Source organism: Rhineura floridana, chromosome 4 (assembly GCF_030035675.1).
Source record: "Rhineura floridana isolate rRhiFlo1 chromosome 4, rRhiFlo1.hap2, whole genome shotgun sequence".
Taxonomy (NCBI): Eukaryota; Metazoa; Chordata; class Lepidosauria; order Squamata; family Rhineuridae; genus Rhineura; species Rhineura floridana.
The window spans coordinates 185527217-185552798 of NC_084483.1; the positions used below are offsets into that span (position 1 = coordinate 185527217).

Below are 25582 nucleotides of genomic sequence, written 5' to 3' on the forward strand. Positions count from 1 at the left end.
ACAAACGACATTGCAGAAAGGTTCCAAAAGTCAAAAGGTACTAATGGACCTCCCTCCTATAAGCAAGAACACTGAAGGGACAGATCCTTCCCCACTCCAAAGTGCTGAGAGGAGGAGGTGCTTTGCAGCAGAGAAGGGGCAAGGGTAAAGGGAATGCCTAAGCCTTCCTCTGCACCCCGCCAGCTTCTCTCTCCACAATTCTTCCGGATCCATTTCCCCCCCACAAATATGTGTTTGGAAGCTTCTTGGGGTTTCAGGAAAAGACACTGAAGAGCAGAAAGGTTAAGCGCTATCTTTCTGCCAATCCCTTCTTTATTGCATAAACCCTCCTAAAGGGGACTCTGCAGAACAGAATCTGCTGGGTGAAAACTACATGCTACAATGTAATGTGTATTCTAGCTGTCAGGTGCCCCAAAGAAGGGCTTTACATATCCTCACAGCGGCTAAGCTAGATAGTATTTTCCTTTAGTCCAAATTTAAGGACTCCGAATTATGAACTATCAGTTATATCCCATAGGGATGTGCTCTGGTGGGCATTTACTCTATCCAGTAAAACATGATTCTAAGTTTTAGCCTATACATTTTTTTGTTTTTGTTTTTCTTTAAATCACCTTTTAGCTATTAGACTGCTTTCTGTGCACCACTCTGTTTAAAAAAAACCTTTCTCAAGGTAGATATTTATTGTTGTCATGTGCCTTCAGGTCGATTTCGACTTATGGCGATCCCACGAATCAACGACCTCCAATAGCATCTGTTGTGAACCACCCTGTTCAGATCTTGTAAGTTCAGGTCTGTGGCTTCCTTTATGGAATCAATCCATCTCTTGTTTGGCCTTCCTCTTTTTCTATGGTATCCACAAAGCTCTCCTCCAACACCACATTTCAAATGAGTTGATTTTTCCCTTTTTTCACTGTCCAACTTTCACATCCATACATACAGATCGGGAATACCATGGTCTGAATGATCCTGACTTTAGTGTTCAGTGATACATCTTTGCATTTGAGGACCTTTTCTAGTTCTCTCATAGCTGCCCTCCCCCGTCCTAGCCTTCTTCTGATTTCTTGACTATTGTCTCCATTTTGGTTAATGACTGTGCCAAGGTATTGATAATCCTTGGCAAGGTAGATATTAATAGACCATAAAATCATTTCTTCACTGAATGACAGAACTGTAAATCTCCTTTAGTCCCCATGGTAAGACTCCCCCCACCAAACCCTCATACCATTCTTTCAGAGCCATAAGTGATTACAATTAGGTCTAAGTAATCTAAAAGCATCTACACAGATGATCAAAATACTCTTGCCTCTATTAAGGATCAGGACATGTATTCCATGCAGTAAACCTGTTGTTGCTTGGGGGCGGCGTTCACATTAAGGCCTCTCACCTCATAAATGAGCAAGAGGGCACAAGACATTTAGCTCTTGCACTCTTGGATGAAACAGATTATCTTGACCCATCCCAGTCTGGATTCAGGCCTTGTTATGAGACTCAGTTGCCCTTAGTTGCTCTAATGGATGACTTTTATTGGGAGAAAGGCAGGGGAGTTCAACCCTGTTATTTTCACTTAATCTCTCAGCAGCTTTTGATACTACTAACCATAGTATCCTTCTGAGGCAACTTGGTGGGATGGGTATCAGCTACACTGTTTTACACTGGTTTCAGGGTCGTTTTCAGAGAACTGTATTAGGTGATTGTCTTTCGGCCCCCTGGCAGTTGTGCTGTGGGATGCTGCAGGTTACAGTTGTGTCCCCCATGCTGTTTATCATCTATACTAAGCCTCTGGGAGCAGTCATCAGGAGATTTGGGGAGAGGTGTCAGCAGTATGCTGACGATACCCAGCTCTATTTCTCTGTGATATCTGAATCGGGAGAGGCCATACAAGTCCTGGACTGGTAGCTGGACTTGGTGGTGGGCTGGATGAGGGCCAATAAACTGAGTCTGAATCCTAGCAAGACGGAGGCACCGTGGGTTGGTGGCTCCCAAGTTTGGATAATTGGTCAATTGCCTGCTTTGGATGGGGTCGTACCAACCTCTGAAAGAACAGGTTTATAGTCTGGGGTGCTCCTGGATCCATCTTTGTTGCTAAAGGCCCAAAGTGATCTCTGTGGCTAGGAGTGCCTCTTGCCAGTTTCAGCTAATAAGACAGCTGCAGCCATTCCTGGACTGGGATAGTCTGACTGCTGTTGTCCATGGACTGGTAACATCCAGGCTGGATTACTGTAATGCACTCTATATGGGGCTGCCCTTGAAGTTGGTCTGGAAGCTGCAACTGGTGCAAAATGTGGCAATGCAACTGCTCACTGGGCAAGGTATTGCCAACATGTTACCCCAGTGCTAAAATAATTGCACTGGCTACCCATTACCTACCAGACTAAGTTTAAGATTCTGGTTTTGTGTACAAAGCCCTATGCGGCTTGGGACCAGGATACCTGAAAGATCATCTTACCACTTATACACCCAGTTGATCACTGCACTCTGCAGGCAAGGGCCTCCTGCAGATACCATTTTATCAGGAGGTCCATTCCACACAATGTAGTAAATGGACCTTTAATGTTGTGGCACCGACACTTTGGAATTCCCTCCCCTTAAATGTTAGACAGGCACCATCTCTGTTATCTTTTCGGCACCTAATGAAGATCTTCCTCTTTCAACAAGCCTTTTAAATTGAGACCTTATCCCTATCTGTGTCTGTGTTGGAATTGCTTTTTAAGATCTTTTAAAAAGCTGGGTTTTTTTAAAGATGTTTTTTAAGATGTTTTGTTTTAATATCTTTTTAAAGATGATATAATATAAAATAGCTGGTCAGATCAGCAGTTTAGCACGAGGATACCTAACTTTGCAAATCAGCCAACAAGCAAAGAAAGTTCAGGAAGATCTCTCAGGTACCAAAGTTTGCATAATTCTTCACAAACAGGCACTCACTGCAGACAGCCCTCGTTTTTCTCTATTTGAGCTTGGCAGCTTGGGCATCGCTTAGAGATGAGTTTGGCCAGGTGCTTGCTTTGGGCTTCCACAGTCATTCCTTCATAGAAGCCACCATCATCCATCCACTGGGACATGTGGCTGCAGCTGGCAGGATAGTGAGCCTGCAAGAAATACAGAGCCAGAGCTATACGGAGAGCAAAAACCCAGAGTAAAAGTCCTCTGAGCAGATGCCAGCACTTCCTCAGAGTCTTATCTTCACCTTACCTCTGGGAAATTGCAGTTGAAGCAGGATATCCAAGAGCACTTTGAACAGGCTTCTCCACAGCCAAGGCCTTCCTTGCAGAGAATCTGATCACAACCCTGTGGGTTGGTGCACCAGGTCAGGTTTGAACAGCATTCAACATAACCCCTCAAGAGCGCTTTCTCATACTGTAGGGAGAAAGGCACAAGTGGCAGTTCTGAAGCTCTCGTGCAAGACTATAGCTAAAGAATGGATAATTAATCTCACATCAAATTTGGAGCAACTTTCTAGGGTTATAAAGTTCTGACCAAAAAAATACAAAGAGACCTTCAACAATAGTTTTTACTCCAACTTTCATTAATAAAAGATAATCACCATCTTTAAAAAGAATGTGTTAACTAGATTTCTTGAGTTATTTTGTAATACAATATTTATTACTACAGAATGTATCTGCATCACAGCAAGAATACTAATTAATACTGGACAGAACAATAAGCCACCCACAGCATCTACTAAAGTCTTATGGAAACAAGGCGTGTCTCTTCTGAATATTGCAATGTACAATCATGCTTCTCAGCTAAACACTGTAATAAGCTTCGTCATCTTCTCAAGAAGATAAGCATTGGTTAAAAATGGAGCAAATAGGATATTGGTTCAATTAAAGTATTTGGCATGGTCCTGTCACAATCCAGGCTTGTCACACCTTTTATTTTTTGAAGTGAATCTCCAGTTTCAACAAAAACTAAATCCCAAAGGATGACTGATATTAAGAAGACGAAAGGCAATTGAGGGTGCTATTTTGTATTTCTTTCATACGACAGTTTCTGTCTGACACAATTCCAATCAAAGTTTCAGTCTGAGATGCGTATTTAATGACCAATAAAATGCCGAAGATGAAGCATGTTCCATCAACCTGAGAGTTAATCAGAACACTGCATAAGACACTAACAAAGACTTAATGTAGTATCTTCATGAGACAAGAAATGTGATTTCCTTGACATATCATAGACAGGACTACGCATATTCTGAAACTCCATTACCATACCATGCAAGGCCAAAAATTGATACTGGACATTCAGTATCCTGGAAATCTCAGCTTCAGTATTTTCCCAAAATGTTTCTAACACTTTAAGGGTTTGAGAATGTGTGGGGCTTTACGATGTCTAGGGACTTATCAGAACCAAAAGGGAGTGTGGATGCCCAGCAGCATTTCCAATGATTAGGGGGCGGAGCTTCCAACCCTCCCGCTTGATTAGCACAATCAAAATTGTACAAAATAAACAAATATGGCACAAAAATTAACAGTACAGGCCTTCCACTTTGTTGTTTGGATGTAAGATATATACAACCATATTAACGAACTTAAAGCAGCTAAACGCCACTTAGCCCAGTTCCCTACCAAAGGAGGACAAGGCATTCACCAGCTCAGCTCATGGAGTTCTGTACACAGGATCTAATGAACAGAGAGCAAGTGCCTGCAGAGCAAACTGCTGGAGATGTCTCAAGCAAGTGAACAAGAACATGAGATATTCTGCAAGATGGACATGGATAACAGAGAAATCTTAAAGAGCTATATGCTGGGTAATGGGAGATTTAGCATACCTGGAATAAAAGGTTTAACAGCCTGACCTATTATTCAGATCCCAGACTATGGGACAAAACAGATGTTGTCTCATAAGGAAGAGGCTGGCTCTTCATGATGATGAAGCTCTCACCTAATGGGTGGATGGTTTTGATGGAATGTACCAGCACATCAGAACTACTGTGCCTACCTTAGCAATGACCTCCTTGGAGGAAATGATAGAGTGGATAAAGGCAGTAGTAGGCTGAGCAGGGCAGTCAGAGATGGGACATGTGCAGTTCAGAATCAGGTTTTGTTCAATCCGAGTTGTCAAGTATTCATTCCAGCAGGACTAATTGGAAAAAACAAATGAGGGGGGGAAAGAATATAGGATAGAGATCTGCAGAGTATTAACACAGGCAGCAATGTTTCAAGTTGCCCATAAGGGAGGAAATCATTTGCCAAAACCTATCAGGAATATTGGTATAAGAATGGACACCAATTTCAAAAAGCAGCAATATTCTATTACAGATGAGAAGGGCAGCACGATAATTTACACACTCCCATCAGAACTGCTGAAAGAATGGGCCAGAGTGAAAGCAGGTACTTGCTATCACAACAGTAAGGGGAGCCAACCCTCACCTTACAGCAGTAGTGCATGCAGCAGAGAACAGGTGGATTGTCTGCTTGACTCAGCTGATTCACACACACTGGACAGTGGGTGACGGGACTTGAGGGTTCCTGGAGGTTTCGCACTTGCAGCCCTGAAGAAAACAGTAGCAGCTCTGGATCCTCTGTGTAGCGCTGAATCAGAACATCCACATTCCATTTACAGTGTATCAGCAGGTGCTGGGCAATATCTGCAGTCACACTTAGGGTATCTGAGACTCTCTGCACTGTCTGGTTCATGAGCACCCCAACTTCTTCTTGGTCCATTGTGCGTCCCATGGGCAACAGCACTGTCTCCATAAGCACCTGTTCAGTACCAAGGCCAAAGGCATCCAACCTAGTAAACAATAAAGGCCTTATCAACAACTACATAGACATGATCCTGCTTCTGCTATGCACAGGCCACTAAAATGAAACATTACCTGAAAGGATAGAATTTGTTGCTTTTATCTGTCCCAGAAGGGGGCTTTGTCCTTTGGCAATCAGTGCTCTGAAAGATGAGCTGAGCTTGGCCCCGGTGAGGTGTGGTGGGCTCCACAGAGATGTACTGGAGGAGCTGTGGGCTATCTTCCTGGCGCTGGATGTAGCCCTGGCTCAGCAGATGCAGGATGCAGGACAAGACATCAGTGCTGCTGCAGCAAAAGCTCAAGAACTTCAAAGTTGAGCCAGATTCCCATTTCTGGCAGGCATCAATCACCTGGGACAGGCGGGAAGAGTGAGTTAGTCCCTGCGTTTACCAGCTGGATTGTGCTACAAGGTCAGATCCCTGCATTCCATACCCTGAAAACGAGGTTGTCAATGTGTATCTCTTTCTCTTCTTTCAGGATCTGGATAAGGAGGCAGCAGATGATGTTCCTCTTCCTCTCCAGAGCACTGCCCTCATTCTCTTCCACATTCAAGTATGTCTGCTGGGGCAGCAGCCAGAGGCGCTGGCCAAACACCTGGGCCAGTCTCCCTTCATTCAGCCTCAAGACACCTGGAACCAAACACCATGGGGCTTCAAAGCAGCAAAGGCATTTCGGCATTCTTGTATTCACAACATAAGCTGCCCTCTGTGATGCCCAGCTGGGAAAGCCCTCCTCAACTTCACCATCTAACTTGGTAAACCAAGTGTTTCATGGAAGTAGCTGGAAGTCAGGATCCCACCCACATCACTGGGCTTCCTTCCCAAGCGGGTCAAGATCCCCTCGCCCCTCCTTGGAAGTCCCTCCATACTTACTCTGACTCTGAGTCAGGATCCCATTCTCCTTTGTCAGAGGTTTCAGTGCATGACCCAGGAGGACAGGCGAAAGACCTGTGGCTTGTAACAGCGCATCCACAGAAATCTCCTATGACCATTAATGGGGGGGAAATGAAGCTGAATGCACAGAGCAAAAAAGGTATACAAACAGGAATGCTGGGAAATCTATAGACTTCCAGCCCCAATGAATCCCTCCGAGAGATAATGCAAGTGCAATAAATTAACCATTTGTACGATAGAACCCTTATGCCGGGGGTGGGGTACCTTTTTCATCCAGAGGGCCACATGCCAGTGTGGGTGAGGTCAGAAGCAAAAACAGGCAGAAAAATAAATGTACACTTTACCTTTTCTACTGTAGGCTACTTTCTGCACCCACTCATACACCCCCCTCTATCCCACATCCAGGAACGCAAGAAGCATGATCAGGGTTCAGGGACCCATTCTAGCCACACAAAAACAGGTGGGGTGTGAAGCAGGGCCAGTGAAGAGTGTGGGTTGGGGAAAGTTCTGAGGGCCAGATAGAGAGGCTTACAGGGCCACATTCGGGGGCCCGGCCCGAGGTTCCCCACTACTGCCTTAGACCATCATGTTGGTCTGTTTGCCAAGTTCACTGGGAAAAAGAAGAGCTCACAGACAAAGAGATTCCCAACAAACAGAAGTCCAGGCCTCACCACCATTTCAGCACCATCACTAAGTATGGGACAATATTTTTAAGCCCCGAACTGCAGGTTGTGCTGACATTTTGACAATGCAGACGATGAGCGATTCTTGGCTGTCTCAGAAAAAGTTATCTTAAACTCTCACACACTGTAAATCTTAATATTTCACTGAATGTGGGCAGCAAATGCCTATAACTGCTCAGTGTCGGGCAATAGAATCCAAAGGTCACCTACAGCCCAAATCTCAGGAGAATCAGGCAAGTTCCCTGGCTGAACACAGGATGGTGAACACATTCAGTAGCACTGATCCAATGTTACCCTATAGTTCCTAGCAACCCCGCTCTAAGTCAAGGGCGAACGTCCTTGGTTCTAACTAAACATATTTACCTAATAAAGAAATTGCCTTCTTTGGTGCACATTCAGAATCACTTTAATATGAGCTATGCCCCAGTGCTGACCCTTGGAATCTGCAAAGATCAATGCCTACCTTGGAGAACTTTAAACTCTACTGTGCAAAATTCTGCATGTGTGTGTGTTTTAAGTCACTATTCAGCTAGGTCCTATCAAAGTAGACCCATTTGAAATTAGTGAAACTGTTAGTCATGTCTGTTTACTTCAATGGGTCTACTCTGAGTAGGACTAGCATGGAATACCACCCATAGAAAGCCACGCTGGCAGCAAACAAGTGGGACTCAAGGGAGCTTCAGACCTCAGCACTGTTGAAGCAGAGGAGGATGTACATCTGCAGGGTGGAAACGTGCAGGAGGCAGCCCTGGTACTCAAGCTCTGCGTGGCCCAGCCACGTCCACTGCAAACGTCGCGGCTTGGTGTGCTCCAGCCCAAAGCGGCTCTGACCTGTGAGAGAGGAAGGGGTCCATCATGGAGAAATACAGCGGCAAGACTGCCTACAGCAGGGATGGGGAACCTTTGGCCCTCAAGATGTGGATGAACTAAAACTCCCAACACAGCAATCGCCAGAAATGATGGGAGTTGTAGTTCAGCAACATCTGGAAGGCCAAGGATTCCCCGCAACTGGCCCAATGGGTTTCTTGAGTCTGCAACTCCAAGTGGCGTACAATCCAGGGGCGTTGTTAAAGGCGCAGCCCAGGGGATCCGAGCCCCAGACTTCCTGACCCTTTCCCTCCTTGCTTGTAAAATTCATTTTCTTCCTTGGCTTGCAAGGTGGCTGGGAGCACTGCCGAGCACACTGCTGGGGAGACACCCCCACCCAGCCACCAGCCATATGCATAAATTAGCATATGCAAATGTTGTGTCACAGGCCTATGCCCACAGCCTTCTAAGTGCCTAGAAACGCCCTTGGTAAGCTCCTAAGTGCGACTGGTTAGCAGCTGCAGTTGCATCAAAGCTCTCCTCAGGATCACTGGCCGAAAGATGGAGTAAAAATATAAGAAATCAGTCTCTTCCTTCTCTTCCTTTCTGAAATGGGCCACTGGCAGTAGGAGGCAAACAATCCTGACCTCTGACACTATTTCACTTGTTCTCTTAAATCAGGGATGGGGAGCCTGGTGCCTTCCAGCTATCTGTTGGGCTCCAACTCTCATCAGCCCCAGACAGCACGGCCAATGGCCAGGGATGATGGGAGATGTAGTCCAACACCACCTGGGGAGCCCCATGTTAAGTTTCATTCCGTAAGAACCGGGCACCTCCCACTCCACATCCCCCCCTCTTCTCAAGAGGGCAAAGAGGCTCATTGCTAACTCCCAGCCCCTCAGTAAGGCGGCTCTTTCTCTGCTCGCCAACAGGATTTCACAGTCCTGGGTTGGATCAGCATGAACAAAACACGAGGCTTGGTTTTCTGACTGTCTAATCGCGTGTGCCTTAAATCCTACTTCTCCCCAAGATGATGACCCATTTAACACTGCCTCTCTGAAACTCTGGCCTCGAGACTCAGAACTCTCCTTGAAATATTGGATAATTTCCTTTATAGAAGGCTTGATGCTGCTCATTTCTAGGTTTTTAGACACTTCCCCATTTCAGAGTCTTGAGTAAAGTGGTACTGATCTGCTATCAGCAACTGAGCCGGAGGGAGGGAGGGAGACGTTCAGGGACCATCCCCACCCTGCCCAATTTGGGCTCAAGGACAGCCCGACACTCACTCTGGGTGTAAAAGTCAGCAAACTTGCTCAGGTGCTGACTGAGGGATGCTGGGAAAAAAGTGGCCGGCTCCTCCAGGTAGCAGAGTGGGGAGATGGTCCAGCAGCGCGGAGACAAGGCCAGCACCTTCACCTCTGCCTCTTCCTCCTGAGAGAACGGCTGCTCCTCCGCCATCTGGGAGAAAAAGAGAAGGGTTGGGGCTGTGGAGGACGGCAGGAGGTCCCCAGGCAGCGTCAACTGGGAAGAGCAGGCCCGAGACGGTGAACAGGCCTTGGCTGCAGAGGACCCCTTGGGACCATGGAGACGGCGATCTGGGCCTCTGGGCCCCTCCTCCCCACTCACCGCTCCTCCCTCCTCCTCCTCCTCCTCGCATTTCCCATCCTGATCGAGTTCAAGCAGATGCTTGTCAAGCTGCTGCAGCTGGAAGAGGTGAAACTGCTGCTGCTGCTCCTCCAGCTCGCTCAGGTTCTTCAGCATCTGCTGCGGGAAGCGGTTGGGGAAGCAGAGCCCAATGTGCTCCACCACGGCGCACTCCAGCCACGTCTTGCCCTGGGACAGGAGCCGGTCTCCCAAGTAGTACCTGGAGAAGCAAGGGGGTCAGAGAGGAGGAGGGCGGGGCACCCCCCATCAGCCGCAGCTCACTCCCACGGACCCTCCTGGAGATCCCAGTGCAAGAGCCAGAGCCACAGAAAGAAGAAACTGGGAGCCTCCGTGGCTTCGTCCAGACGGATGCGCCAGGAAGATGCTTTGCCACCACTGTCCAAGCGCTTCCCGCCTGCGCCCACTTCCTCTCCCTCCACTCAACGCCCCTCCTGCCCCACTGCGACTGGGCATCTCTTCCCCACTGCAAAGGCCTCCTCACCGGTAGAAGTGCTCAAAGGTGTTGGCCAACTCCAGGCCTGCGAGGAAGAGCACGGGCTCCAGACTCTGCTGCAGGCGCCGCAAGGTCTCCACGTTGCCCGAGTCCGCCCAGCTCTCTTGGATCCACAGGTCAATGTAACGGGCAAACTGCTCACTCACCTGGAGGTCACAGAGCAGGAGATGCCAGGTGAACCAAGGAGAAGACGACCCCAAATGAAGGGACAGAGGAGGGGAGACTGGCTAAAGGAATCCCTCCCACGAACACAGCAGCATCACCTCCAGGAAGGAGCGGGTACCATTTCCCTGGGGCACAGCCCACGTACGAAGCCCAGAAAGGGGAGACTGGCCGGTCTGTGGGCTCTGAGCAGGCCCCGAGATGAGGTGCAGGACCGTGGAATGAAGCCACACTTGACATCCTTGTTGGAGCTGCGAGTGGCAAGGCCAGCTTAATGGATAGCTCTGGCAGATGGGACCGGAGACAGAGGCCAGGGTTGATGGCTCAGGGCCAGTCCGCCTCCTTCCAAATGGCCTAGCCCTTTCCTAGGATACGGGCCTCCCCTCAGCCCTCACTCACGTGCATGGCCGTCAGGAAGGAGAGCTGCAGCAGCCCTCCAGAGAAGCCGTGGCACAGGGCCAGCATGAAGGACATCTGCTGCCCAAACAGCTCCTCCATGGCGGTGCGGAGGCGCAGGTAGGTGTTGCAGTAACGCTCCACAAAGTCCGGGGCTTGCCACGAGGTCTCCAGGAACCGCTTCACCTGGAGAAGAGGAATGGCAGGAGCACGACAGGATTAGAACCACCCACCGCAAGCCATTTCCTAGCTCTGTGGGGCCGTGCAACCATTCCTAGAAGTCCTCCTCTTGAAATCCTGTCTCCGTGGCCAGTGATAACTGGCATTTGGTCACAAGAGAAACTGCAGGCTCTTTGCCTGCACTGGATAATTTTAAACATACTTCATCTCATTTTTTGATGGGTTGCTAAGCAGCCAGGAAAGCCCATGCATGTGCTTGGAGTTGGGGCAGAAATTTCAAAATAAAATCAAACCTCTCATCTATCTTTGCAGCGCCACACACAGCCCTGCCTTGCAGCTGTAGAACTCCTGACACTGCCTCCCCCAAGAACCCCTTAAAAACATGCACAAGTGCACGCGCACACACGCACTAGCACAAATAATGCAGCAGGCCTAGCTGGTGGTCTATTAGAGAAGATGTCGATATGAAGACATCGGCTTGCGGGCAGAGAGTCAATAAACCGCATCTCATTGCTTGACGCACACATTTGCACACTGGCTGCTGGACACCATCGCTCAGCTGCCCCTACCTGTTGCTGGACCACACCTTTCCAGCACTGGGTGATGCCTGTGGTGCTGCTGGGTTTCTTCACGGCTGCCTTGACAGCCCCAGAGCTTGACTCCTTGTTCTTCCCATTCTTTCCATCTGCAAAGTGGAGGTTACACGGGACTATTCAGAAGGATCAGAGTCCCCGGGCACCCATCCCTGACCAAATATGTCCTTTAGAGCTCCCCTCCCTGATGCCCCTTGTTATTCTTCCCTGAAGAAACCCCTCCTTCCAAGAGTCCCCCTTCTACCCCTCAAGACCCTCACACACACTCTTGCTCCTGCCAGTGCGGCCACAAGGTCTGCTCAGCCATCCGGGGGGCCCTCCCATCCTCCATTCAGAAAGGAGGACCTGCCCTCCTTTGGCGGGGGGGGTCACTCACTGGATTTGACGGGGGGCTTCAGCTCCTCGGGCTCAGGGCTGCTGGAGTCCACGTGCACCAGGAGGTGGCTCAGACGCCGAACACGGGAGTTGAAGATGGCCGCCCGGCTCTTGGCACTCCGGGCGGCCTCCAAATTCCCCAAGTATTGGCTGAGGAGCCACGACAGCGGGCTGATGCCGCTGGGGTCTGCAAGGGCACAAAAAGCACGAGTCAACAAGGCTGCTGGGAAAGGGGAGGGACGGGCACATGCAGCCACCTAGGGACTCTGGCCAGGACGGAGATCCCATACCTGGAGTGGTGATGCTCTGCACCAAAGGACTGATGAGGGCCTCCCAGCAGGTCTTGCCCAGGGCCTGGGCAGCCTCGTCATCGGGAAGGAAGCGATCGGCAAACACCTGCTCGTGTTGCAAGGCACTGTTCAACCTGCAGAGGCAAAGGACACAGCCTGAGCCATTGGTTTGGGTAAAGCCTGGATGTCTTCCAAAACTAGGGACAAATGCATGTGCAGGGTGCATGACAAAGCAGAGCAGGAACTTGGACAATGAAGACGAGGAGCAGGATGGATATTTATTTATAAAATTTATATCCCACCCTTCCTCCCAGTAGGAGCCCAGGACAGCAAACAAAAAACACTAACAACACTCTAAATCATCATAAAAACTGACTTTAAAATATATTAAAACAAAACTCCTGTAAAAACCTTTAAAAAAAAAGCTTTAAAAACATCTTAAAAAACAATTCCAACACAGACACAGGGATAAGGTCTCTACTTAAAACGCTTGTTGAAAGAGGAAGGTCTTCAATAGGCACCGAAACGATAACAGAGATGGCACCTGTCTAATATTTAAGAGGAGGGAATTCCAAAGCAGGCAACTGACCAATTATTCAAACTTGGGAACCACCAACTCACAGCACCTCCATCTTGATAGGATTCAGACTCAGTTTATTGGCCCTCATCCAGCCCACCACGCAGTCCAGGCAGTGGTCCAGGGCTTGTACAGCATTTCCCAATTCACATGTTACAGAGAAATAGAGCTGGGTATCATCAGTGTACCTCACCCCAAATCTCCTTATGACCACTTCCAAGGGCTTCATACAGATGTTAAACAGCATGGGGGACAAGAGGGTACCCTGAGGCACCCCACAGCACAACTGCCAGGGGGCCGCCAAAAGGCAATCACCCAATGCTATTCTCTAAAAACGACCCTGGAGGTAGGATTGGAACCACTGTAAAACAGTGCCTCTACTACCCATCTCACTACATCAACTCAGACGGATACCATGCTCAATAGTATCAAAAGCTGCAGAGAGATCAAATAAGAATAATAGGGTCATACTCCCCCTGTCCTCTCGATAAAGGTAATCCATCAGGGTGACCAAGGCTGATTCACTTCCATAGCCAGGCCTGAACTCAGACTGGAATGGGTCAAGATAATCTGTTTCATCCAAGAGTACTTGCAACTGCTGCACCACTACCCTCTCGATCACCTTCCCTAAGAAGGGGGTATTTGCAACCGGGCAGTAGTTGTCACAAACCAATGGGTCCAGGGTGGGCTTTTTCAGGAGCAGTTGGGTCACCGCCTCCTCCAGGGCAGATGGGACCATTCCATCCCGCAATGATGCATTGACCACATCCTAGATCCATTTGGTCAACCCCCCCTCAGCAAGTTTTAATAAGCTAAGAAGCGCAAGGGTTGAGAGGACATGTTGCTAGCTGCCTTGTCACAAGCACCTTGTCCTTGTCATCAGGCCGCATCAACTGAAACCGATCCCAAGAAGTTGCAGCAGACATTGCACTGGATACCTCACCGGGGACTACAGTAGATGTGGATGGGGCGTCAAGATTGCCACCAAGGCAAGCAACTTTACCCTTATTAGGATAAGCATGGGGGTCTAGGAATTTTGCCCCCCTCCCATCACAAGTCTGAGTATCTCTGGATGAGACTCCTCCCTGTCCCCCATGACCTCATTTCACCTCCCTGCCGACAGCCCAAGGGAAGGACAAGGGAAGAACATCAGAAAAGGCAGGACCTGTTGAAGAGCTGCAGCAACTGCATCCGATCTTCTGAGATTTCCTGGCACCAAGTGTGGGCCTTGGTAGTGTAGAAGAGGTACGTGCGCCGGCACAGCTGCTCCTTGAAGATGGGCCAGAACGTGGGCTTGGGACCCAGCACCTCGATGCCACGCACACGCGTGTCAATGCCACCCTGTGAACAACACAGACCTTTCCAGCGAGGCACTGTGCCACCTATACACATATTAACTTCCTAATATTTCCATTACTTCCACATGATCAAAGTGTGCCCCAACCACATTTTCACTCACATGCATACTTCTGCAAGTTATGTCAGAGGTCAACATTTCACCCGCTTAAAATAGAAGTGTACTTGTGTGCCACAATCTGTTGTATGGTAACTGCTGTTTATCTTTTCAAGGACATCCATGCTCTTCAGTGCATGAGATGCGCAGTAGAGGAGTGCCTAACCAACAGCTACGGAAACGAAAAAGAAAAAAGTTCCAAAGCACAGAGCAGCATGCTTGTGCAACTAACTTAATGTGACTTTGCTGGAAAGTTTTAAGTTGTTCATTTGTTATTAATCATCTCACAGACTGTACCTCGTATATCTCCTCTGGCACTCAAGTTAACAATATTCCACACCATCATTATAGTGACAATAAACCTATCATCTTTGAGAAGCCTCTTATTTTCGCAGGTACAAAATACAATCCTTCAGATGCTTGGAAAATTCAATACTAACATGAACAATACTTTGAAGGGAGATGTGTGGATGGTGCATTTTGAATCCAAAGGTATGTGCTTTTCATGTGTAGAAACTGATTACACAGTAAGCCCCCAGGCAGGTCCAGCAAAAGCTCCCTACCTGCTGACAACGCTTGATTTTGATCTGTATAATGGGCCAGAAGCGGGCCATGTTCTCCAGAAGAACCACCCTGCTGGCTGACGGTAGGACGTTCACCTGTTAGGTAAAGAGCCAGAGTCTCACCAGGATGAAGAAGTGCTAATGCAGTAAACAATCCTCCCCTCGCCCCACAACCCCCCGCCTTGCAGGAGACTACTAGAGAGTACTTTACTGTGTTCCCCACTGATGTAATGAATCAGAGCCCTTCTCACTACAACTATAGAGAATGTAAGGCCATGTAATCCACAGGACAGGAAAGGTACATAACCAGCCTTCTGGGGGATGGGGAAGCTGCTCCATAGGACAGAAATGAGAAGAGAGATTTAAAGAAATCGGAAGGGTAAGTCAGTTCAGCACAAAGCACAAAAACCACAGGACACCTATCCTCTCAAAGATGTTAAGTCTTTTCAGATGGGAAAAACCTCACCCTGTTGTTCTGTGTTATCAAGAAGCCAAGGTAAACTCTTGCTGTTCACTGATGTTGTTTCTAATAAGCCCTTTAAAATATTTGGTCTCTACCTAGTCTAAACACTGAAAATTGTTCTGGTACAACCAGTTAGGCAGCAACAATCTAACCAATTTGGGAACTTTATGCCAAACTACAAACTGGCATCCCAAACTCACCAATAATGCAACCTCCTTCGCACAGAAACTCTTCCCGCTGCACCCCTCTGCTATGTAAAAGCTTCACAGGGCATAAAGAGCAGCAAGGATCATTAGCTGTTTGTGACAACAAAGATCTACTGTGTCCAAGAAAACAGAGCAAGAACCATTAGTTGTTTTGCATACCCTGTAAAGGACCCAGTTACTGCAACAGATCAAAACAGGAAAAACCCCACTAGTTGCTTCTACATGTGTACAAAAGCCAATCTTTACAATTGTTGGCACATAGGTGTCAAATCAGGTAGGCAAAACCATCATAGGCACTTGGGACAAAAACTCATAGCTTCCAACCAAAATTCAGTGTCTCTCAGACATTCATCAGTGCACTTCTCTGGACCTTGGACTGCACTCCTCAGTAGTCCATCCAGTCCAATATTTTCTGCTGCTGCGGGCATATGAACTTCAGATCTATTTTACTGGGGGTGGGGGTGGGCAGAAGACGGTTAGCCACAAAGAAGTAAGGGGAAGCAGGCAGGCAAGGAGCAGACTAGCCATCAGTAGCTGAGAGATTTCCAGTTTGTGAACAGACTAGAGGTAACACAGGGCTATCTCCACAGCCCCACAGCCACCCAATTCCCCACACCAGCAGCAGTAAAGAGGGTCCAGGACAGAGGGAATGGAGCACAGCCATTTTGAGAAATGGCAAATCTCCAATAGGAAACCACTCCAGGGTTGGACAGTTGAACACTGATGTATGGTCTATGTGAAAGATCTATGATCTGGGCGCAGATTTCAGCAATACGGTAAAGAACTTTCAAGTGTGAAGGCTTCCATCCTGAGGTTCATGACCAGATTAAAAGCAGTCTGGATTTAGAGAAATACTGGAGCACTCACAGTACTGAGCTCGGTAGTGATGCTGGAAGTGTTCTCTCCTCCCATGACCACAATCCGAGCTGGCATGTAGCTGGAGTCCTCACTGGCCACTAGTAAAGTCATCTGCCTACAGCAGGAGAGAGACAGTGTTGAAGCTAAGCCCATGGTGGAATCCCAGCATCCTCCAGAAAGCCTTCTTCTGATATATCTGCCCTGATAACCAGAAGCATTTCACCACATTCTGGGCTCAATAAATAGCTGCTATTTTCATCTCTGTCCCCCAAAAATTACTCAAACAGAAACCAAGTGTCCGAGCTTGCCTTTAACCCTACAAGTGGCAAGTGCACCATCACACTGAAGCCTACCCTTATTCTGCTCCCTAGGAAAGCTCCAGCCCCACTTATTCAAAAAGATTTCTGACTGAGCCCCATCAGGACTCACCTGACGACCACCCCACGATGCATGTAGACATTGATGTAGTGGGAACCAGTGCTGCCATTAGACTCCCAGTATGTCTTTGGATTCCTATCTGTCAGTTTGCTGGCTCGGTGGGGGTTGGAGGAGACTTCCACCCTCTCCCAACATTTGTCTTCCTTCACCTCCACATTGGAACCTAGACCAAAAAATAAATACATTTGCAGCCAAAGAGGATTGGGCCCGACACAAGGCAGGTCCATGCAGATGCAATCTTTGCTTCTCAGTTTTTTTCCTCAAATGCACAAGTTGCTCACCCTGGCAAAGGTTCCGCAGGAACACATCAAAGAAGGGGATGTTGATAGGCTGGTGACTACGTCTGTGTTCCTCTATCTGACCAAGAACCATCTGTAGGAAGGAAGGTAAAGAAACCAACAAAGGCATTATAAATAGAGTTCTGCTTTTGACCACCAACTTCAGTAGTCCAAACTGTTGCAGAGAACCTCAGAATCCACCAAGCATTTGTCTTTGTGTAGCTCTACTACCTACAGTAAGTTGAACTGTCTCAGAGAAGACTGAGGGGAGACATGATAGCACTTTTCAAGTACATGAAAGGTTGCCACACAGAGCCAGAATCCTTGATTGTCCCACAGTGCAGGAAACAGAATGGGCTCAAGTTGCAGGAAGCCAGATTTCAGCTGAACATCAGGAAAAACTAACTAACTAACTAAGAGTCCTAACTATTAGAGCGCTACGACAATGGAATCAATTACCTAGGGAGGTGGTGGGCTCTCCAACACTGGAGGCATTCAAGAAGCAGCTGGACAGGCCCATGTTGGGCATGCTTTAATTTGCATTCCTACATTGAGCAGGGGGTTGGACTTGATGGTCTTATAGGACCCTTCCAACTCTACTATCCTATGATTCTAGGGGAATGAAAAGAGAACAGAACCTCACAGCCTCAAAAGAGCACCACTTCTGCCAAGCTGGCCCCTAATCTCAGTCTGACCTGTTCTGGCTTTACCAGATATAACTGACCACTGATACTCAGTGCTCTACCTGTAATTTGGCCACCATTCCAAGCCACACACCCCACAAAGGCTATCAGCGTCACCTGAATGCAACCAGCCAGAATGCTGGTTGTCATCTTCTTATAAAGGCTGGCATATTTCTCACAGTCAGTCATGAGGTCACGCAGATCTGTCACTAGCAACAGATTGGAGTTGTGCTTGTCCATAGCTTTGGTCAGAGCCTCCTTTGTGCCCACACGACACATCACCACAGCACAGTCTTTGTTAGTGGTGGCCAAGCGATGCAGGAAACGGATGAACTCCTGCACAACCTGTAGATAGAAAAACAACACTGCCTAAATAATAGCAATGCAAGGGCTGCATTCTCACTTCACAAACATTCTGGATGGCTATGGGCAACCCACAACCCTCCTTTGCCCTTTTTAAATCTTCTTTATTTTGATATATTTCCTGGCTACTTATTGCTTCATCTCCAAATTTCCCCAATTGGGAAATGCCATTGAACCAGAAGGCAATCTACACCTTCAAAGCATCTACATCCTTTTGATTTCCTGGCCCCACTCTAGCCTGGTATAGCTCCAATACTGTAGGCTTTGGCTGATGAACAATGCTTTGAGTTTAAGCAAGGAAGATTGCATCACAGTTAGTCCTATTCAGTCTATGGGCATACTTCGATCCTGTTAAAGCCCAATGTGCTAGCTGCACAACAAGAAGACCACACAGAAATAGGCTAAGACTCATCAGAAGCATTAGTACTTAATTCTGAAAGGAAGGTATGATAAGGCAATGACAAGAATTGATTATAATGGATGAGGAACCTGTGTCCTTCAAATATTCTGGACTCCCATCAGCCCCAAGCCAGCTCAGAGCTGTAGTCCAACAAGATCTGGAGGCCACAAGTTCCTCATTCCTGCCCTAGAACCTCCCCTGTGGGGGTTGCCTTGTATTTTTGTTCAACAGTTATATAAGGTCATTTGAGTTAGCATGCTATTTGAAAGGAAGATGCAATTTGCATATTAAAAGACACTCAATGTGCCATTCAACCTGCTACCCGCTTTCATCCAACTAAGCTTTTATATTCTATGAATCTCATAGGACAAGTTGAAAGATGCAAGTCTAAAGTCTTACACACAATCCCACAAATGCTGTAAGCCACAAAATAGATTTAAAAAATATAAAAGTAAAAAATAAAAGTAAAAACATAAAGGTCACTCTGACACACATGCCTAGCTTAGTGATTTGATATCTAAAGGCAAACAAAGAAAGCCCAGTTTTTGTGAAGTTCCCTTATATGTGATCTCTTTCCCCCATAAAGTGATCGGGAGAGACTATTTAAAAGGATGGGCTAAAGTAATGATTACTGACTAGTCTTGTGCTACTGGATTGGGTTATTTCTTCATATGCACATTTGCCAGTCCAAGGATACCCATCACTGATGACTCAGCTTCCCCGGCTTCAGAATTGAAACTGTGGGCTTCCCCAACACATTTCTATGTTTAGAATTTGAGGCTCTGGCTGGGCCAAAAAAATGCTGTTCACCAACTACGTTTGGTAAGGAATTTGCAAAATGGCAGACAACATATGTGCTCACTATTATTTTTCATCTCCAAACGACTTTCACCAGCCCCTCTTCCTTTCAGTCTTTCAAGCCATATAGCAGTTAAGTCCCTCACCTCCCGCTCATTGCTGTTGGCGCTCATAGACGACAGACAGGGTTCAATACACTCATGCCAAGGTAATGCATCCTCTTGGGAACTGTCCAAAAACTTATTCAAAATCCTGCAACAAAGAGAAAAAAGTGCAGTTCTGCCTGGACTTGAATCCAAGTGCAACAGGACCACTCCCACAGCTCAACAGTCCAGTCTATTTCTAATCATGTCCCTCTTTCCAAAATAGGAGACTTCTTTCCCCCACCACCTTTTTAAGAAGTTCAGGAACCTTTTGGAATTGATAACTCCTCCACAAGTCATGTTCAATACAGATCCAACTCCTCAAACAAGGAGTTGTATTGACAGCCACAACAACCCACCAAGCTTTCTCTTTCATGAATCTGATCACACAAGCTGCCTCTCAATATCTGTGTCTCGCTTCAGTTCCTCCACATAAAGGATGAATGACTGCAAGCAGAGCTTCCCTACACCATTTCTGCTGGAGAACATCCCACTATAGGATCCTAGATTCCCCTATTCAAAGCCTCAAGAATTTCCACTGGTCTTCATTTCCACCAGGGGATGAAAATTTACAACCACAGGCCCTGCAGTACACTATGCCTGCCTAGCCAAGACCTAACCAAGTTGTAGAGCATCCCATTTCCATGGCCTAAGCCAAGCTTGTCGTGCTGCAAGCCAGGCCAGACAATTGCATTATTTGCTAACCAATTCCGCACTCCTTAAGCTCCCAATGCCAGATACCCCAACGTAAGAGACCATGACTCAAGGCACATTCCTTTCCCTATATCCAATATGTCTCAACACTCTTCTAGCCACCCCTTCCCACCCCATCACAGTGAAATGCATGAGTCCCCCATCATTTTTACAGCCTCCCACCCAGGCACAGCCATGCTTCTGCCTTTTTCACCTCACCTCAGCATGCCCATCTGCACACACTTCTCAGCTCCCAGCTGTTCTAAGGTTTTCATCAACAGTAAGAAGTGCTCACGGTCTGGCAAAAGCTCAGTGCCATTTCCCTCAGGGCAGACACCCTCATCACAAAGGCAGCGCTCCAGTGCTAGCACCACCTCCTTTGAGAAGTTGGTCTCCTGGAGGTTTTTCAGCAGGGTCGGTACGTCCATATCCTTGAGCTCAAAGGAGGTCTCAGACTCTAGGGATGGAAAAAAGGAAGGGAAGAGATAAGATCCCCCTGAGTCAAAATAGCACTCTCTTAAATGAGCCACGGGGAAATCTTTGTTGGTGATCATGCCTCATTGAACAAGATAAGAAGTCCCAGGAAGAATCACAGGGGCAAGTTGGTTTTAAACCTCTCATCTTCAAGCTCTTAAAGAGAAAAAGGAGACACAACACCAGTTCACTGTGAAGGAAGGTTAGGGATGAAAGACACAAGTGCACAATGCTCTAAGGATAAGTGAACAAAGCACACTTGACCAATCACATAGTAGGCCTTGCTGCATTTGCAGGCCAAGGAGGCTGGGCATTCCATGCATGCACTTTCCAGTATCATGAGGCAGTTTCACAGAAACGAAGTAAGTGAGGTGGGTTTTCAGGAAAATGTATATTTATCAAACAAAACTAAGTGGCACCCCAAGTTCATATATGTCCTAAAGGCCTTGTGGAGAAATCATCTTGTTTTTGAGGTAATTTTTTATTTTAAAAACGTATGAAGGGATTGAAAGGGATTCAGTAAAATAACTCTCTGCAAACTTGTGTGTTTCTGCTGGGAACTGTGGAGGGGAAAGTGCATCACAGAAGGGAGCCAGCATGACAGTTAAAACTGTCATTATTTGCAATGGATTGTATCCAATGAAATCTTTGCACTTGTGCAATGACTTCCACTCATGCTATGGAACTTTCCCTCCCTCTCTTCCCCTACTTCCACCCCCAGATCTGCTCTGGAGGGTTGGGAGGAACCCCCCAGAGCAGATTTAGGTGGGAGGCATGAGGAAGGAAAGGAGAGGGAGGAGAAGTTCCATTGTACAAGCAGAAGTTGTTCCATGAATGCAATGTCTTCACTGGATGATGTGTCAAACTGGGGATAGCTTTGTGAGTGATAGAAGCTGATAAATGCTAACTGGTCACATGTTTGGGGGCATCCTGCTTCATCCTAATGGATCTTAGGCCAATAAGAGGCGAGCAGAATTCCACCCAATTTGAAATGATTGGCATGGGGAACCCTTTTGGGAGAGAATAAAAGGAGAAGGGGAGAGACAGCGGGGCTGTTGGTCAACTGAAGGAAAAGCAAGAAGTTGGAGTCAGGCAGTGGACACTGAGGAACTTAAGAAGTGACCCAGAGAGGCTTGGAAAGCCTAAGAGGACTCAAGAGCCGAAATCTTTGGCTAGAGCTAAGACAAAAAAAGGTGTGTGAGGAAGAGTTTCTGACTCGAGGCAACCTTCCGGCAAGTCCCCATGACAGCTGAGAAGTTGAGGGGGAAGATGGCAGCAGAAATCCTGAGAGAAGCTCCAGAGATTCCAGAGAAAAGAGGTTGTGGAGCTGACTGAAGACTGCAAATGTAGTCCTCGGTGCTGAGTTGACAAGTGTTAACTGGAGAGGAGCAGTATAAGGAAACTGGCTTTAGATCTGAATAAGAGGAGAATCTTGCTCACATAACTATCCTCGTAAAGTGACAGGAACCCTGTATTTAATTTAAAGTAACAGTAACCATATAGCAGAAACATTCTTATTTTAGAGTATCTGTAACAAAGAGAAGCTAAGTTAATCGCATAGTTTATTAAATAACCATACATACAAACATCACCATCTGTTTATATTAAATAAACTGGCTGGTCTGTGACTGAAATAAATTTCATTCATTCATTCATATATTAAATAAAATATAATCTACTTTGGGTTGCATCCAACTACGTTCACTCAGAGTAGACAATCTTAAATTAATGGGCATAAATTATACATGCCCATTAATTCCAATGGGTCTACTCTGAGTAGAACTTACATTGGATACACCCCTTTGTTTCCACTTTATATTTGGATCTTGCTGCTGTTTTGTCCTTTGCTTAACGGCACCTACTGGCTGGGTAAATTGAGGAAGGAAATAAATGCTGTTGAGATACATGGTGGCAGCAGTAACAGAGATAAGAAAAATAAGTAATAGGTCACAGCTAAGGAAAAAAAATCTGAGACACCCCTCCATAGTCCTAAAGAAAGGAGTAGTGGAGGGATTCTCCACAAGCCATTAAGTACTTGAATGGAGTATATGGTTAGGAGACAATTACCTAACACATAATTAACATGGTATTAATGTTGATTACATTCAAAGCTTTATGTGGAAATTATTTTTATTGACATACTTGCAAAATATAAAAACAACAGCATGCACTTCCCTTTTCAAAAAGTTCATGGGGCAAAAAACAACGGGAACAAAGAAGCTAATTTACACACAAACACACCCAACCCCTGAAAGGTCATGAATGATCTGCCATCCTTGTCCACTCATTTACTTCACCAGTGTTTAACCCTCTTTCACTGAGGTCTTTGGGCACCTCCAGTTTCAGTGTCCCTGTAGAACCACTTGCATTACATTAGTTCCATTTTAGACTGAGGCATAGCTTATTCAGAACTACTTGGACCACTTTTCTTTCACTAAGGCATATTTTGCCAATGTGTCGATGGGTAAACACTTTTAACTGCCCCAACTCAAGAAAAGGACTAGAGGCACTGCTCAGTACACGTGTGCTGAAAGTCAAACAAAAATGAAACACATTTTTAATCTTGCTTTCAGTTGCAGCCTGAGATGAAGTAAGAATTTTAGCTTTGGTTTTTATTTGACCTGCACAGCCATACAAGCGAATTCATCACTTGGTTTTTGGTTTGGATTACTGAATGATATTCAACATTAGTCATACACAAAGAAGGCACATTGAAATCATTAACTTGAATAAATAACTAGAGTCCACTGATTTCAATGGTTCTATTCTGAGTATGGCTGTCAGATATCATCCTATGTGTAGTTTACCCTATTTACAAACCAGTAAAACATTATGTACTACCTCATACACTTCATAGTGATGATAACCTGAAAAAATATTAAATACAACTTTGAACCAGTTGGCTTAATATTGTATCAGCATTCACTCACTGTTAGTAACAAATTTTATGAAACAATGTATTTTTAGAAATAGTTTTTCTGAAGCACTGGAAAACTTTTGGCCTCGCATCACTCAATGAAACCAATCTTTCTGCACTTGCACACTTTCATATTTTAATGCAGAAATGGACTAAGGATCAAGAGCTGTGGCTCTGGAGCAACCCATACCTGCATTCTCCTGGCTCCCTGGCAACTTGTGTTCAGCCAGATGGTTGAGCACTATCCGAGCCAGCATCTCGTTGGAGCTCTGGCCGGCTTGGCAGCAGCTCTGCAGGACTGAGTGGAGGTCACAGCTTCCCAGCTGCTCTGCCAGACCTTTGTGATTGTTGACCAGCATTTTCAACACCAACAGCCCATTTTGCACTGCTGATGAAGCCCTGAGAAAAGGAGGAAGAAAGGGTGACTGCCTGGCCCCTACTGCCATTACCTTATGAGGCTATGCGGGGAGATGAGTGGGGGAGGAAGAAGGAACAGGACTATACAAGTGCAGCATTTTCCAGCTCAGAGACATTAGTAATTAAAGCAGCAGCAAATAAGGAGTCTGCCAGACATGCTGAATGCAAGGTGGAGGAAAGAGAAGTGAGAAGATGGCAATCCAATCCAATCCCCCCACAAAAAAATCCTCACTGTATAATCGCTACAGCAGTGATTTTCAAACGGTGTGCCGGGGCACACTGGTGCGCCGCAAGAGGTGGCTAGGGGTGCCGCGAATATTATGAAAGTATATTATTATTAAGTTATTTTTATTCATAGTTTAAAATATATTAACATATTTTTAATTTTGTACACGAAGTGTGCCAGAAATTTTTTTTGTTTTACAGTGTGCCACAAACCAAAAAAGTTTGAGAACCACTGCGCTGTAGAAACAAGGGGAGTCTGAATATTCCCTCCATAGACTGTGCTCTCCTTCGCCTCAATTAATTTTAAACTATTAATCTATTAATATTCCTCTATCGCAACAAGGTTCTCTTTTCACCTTACCCAGTTGTGCCCAACATCTTCTCAATAGCAGTGCGGATGACACAGAGCAAGTTATCCGAATCCTTGCCGGAAGCAGAACCAATGCTGGCAAAGATTTCCCGCATCAACTGGGCATTTGAGTGGTTCAGAGGGTATGACTTCCCACTGGTGCCCAGCAGCTCACAATTCCCAGCACCCACCAGTACTTTCAGGGCCTAGAAAGGCAAAAGCGGGAAATGAATCAAGATCACAAGCATAAACAAACCGTGCCCCAACTCCCCAACAATGGTCTCACCACAACCACCCTTTCCATCATAGTCCAGTGCTTTGATCTGCGGCCCGTCCTCGCAAGAGCAACTCCTCTTCAACAATTCTAGCAAATCTTGCTTCCAATTCTCTTGTCACTGACTGATACAGCTGACCAGCTGACCATATACTGGTGGCTATAGTTTTGATTCTCCCTGACCTTCCTGTGACTGAGAGTCAATTGACACAAGTTTGCTACACATTCCCAACAAAAATAGATGAAATGGACACGTACAGGCACCAGATCTGATGGAGTGTAAGTAATCTAGGTACGAGTAACGTGTGTGCAAACATTCACCTTTTCTAGAGCAGCTGTGTTATCCACTCCATTCTCATGTAGCACTAATTTGCCAAAGCACTTCTGTTAGCTATTTTACTTTTAATGGTTACCAGCTATCTACGGTTCAGGGTCCACCACTCTGAGCCTATGGAAGTGGCTAATGCCTTGTTTTAAAACAACAACAAAATCCCGAGGTGCCTTAAAAAGACTAAAACATTTATTATGGCATAAGCTTTCATGGATCAGAGTCCACTTGATGCACAGAAGCTTATGCCATAATACATTTGTTAAACTTTTAAGACTATCAGCTGTTTTTTCTGCAATAGACTAGCACTGCTGCCCATCTGGAAATTAACCCCCCCCAAACAACCTCCCCCCATTCCTCATTCCATTTCTTTGTAGCATAAGGTACCCATCCCCTGAATCC

General features: G+C 46.4%; 1 protein-coding gene across 2 annotated transcripts in view; it reads right to left on the reverse strand.

Moving 5' to 3' along the window:
• Nucleotides 1-25582, reverse strand: part of LOC133383891 (cullin-9-like) — a 77995-nt gene that overhangs the window by 13778 nt on the left and 38635 nt on the right. For both annotated transcript variants that reach the window (XM_061625459.1, XM_061625460.1), the window contains exons 10-34: nucleotides 24591-24784; nucleotides 23778-23986; nucleotides 20416-20653; nucleotides 19507-19612; nucleotides 17917-18144; nucleotides 17120-17210; nucleotides 16830-17001; nucleotides 16410-16515; nucleotides 14874-14969; nucleotides 14023-14198; nucleotides 12281-12414; nucleotides 11992-12177; nucleotides 11592-11707; nucleotides 10846-11028; nucleotides 10273-10430; nucleotides 9753-9990; nucleotides 9413-9584; nucleotides 8005-8150; nucleotides 6616-6724; nucleotides 6176-6372; nucleotides 5819-6093; nucleotides 5370-5733; nucleotides 4939-5079; nucleotides 3190-3354; nucleotides 2923-3086 (exon numbers count right to left, since the gene is read on the reverse strand). In XM_061625459.1, the coding sequence (XP_061481443.1) occupies nucleotides 2923-3086; nucleotides 3190-3354; nucleotides 4939-5079; nucleotides 5370-5733; nucleotides 5819-6093; nucleotides 6176-6372; nucleotides 6616-6724; nucleotides 8005-8150; nucleotides 9413-9584; nucleotides 9753-9990; nucleotides 10273-10430; nucleotides 10846-11028; nucleotides 11592-11707; nucleotides 11992-12177; nucleotides 12281-12414; nucleotides 14023-14198; nucleotides 14874-14969; nucleotides 16410-16515; nucleotides 16830-17001; nucleotides 17120-17210; nucleotides 17917-18144; nucleotides 19507-19612; nucleotides 20416-20653; nucleotides 23778-23986; nucleotides 24591-24784 (4364 nt within the window). The remainder of the gene's footprint in view (nucleotides 1-2922; nucleotides 3087-3189; nucleotides 3355-4938; nucleotides 5080-5369; nucleotides 5734-5818; nucleotides 6094-6175; nucleotides 6373-6615; nucleotides 6725-8004; nucleotides 8151-9412; nucleotides 9585-9752; nucleotides 9991-10272; nucleotides 10431-10845; nucleotides 11029-11591; nucleotides 11708-11991; nucleotides 12178-12280; nucleotides 12415-14022; nucleotides 14199-14873; nucleotides 14970-16409; nucleotides 16516-16829; nucleotides 17002-17119; nucleotides 17211-17916; nucleotides 18145-19506; nucleotides 19613-20415; nucleotides 20654-23777; nucleotides 23987-24590; nucleotides 24785-25582) is intronic.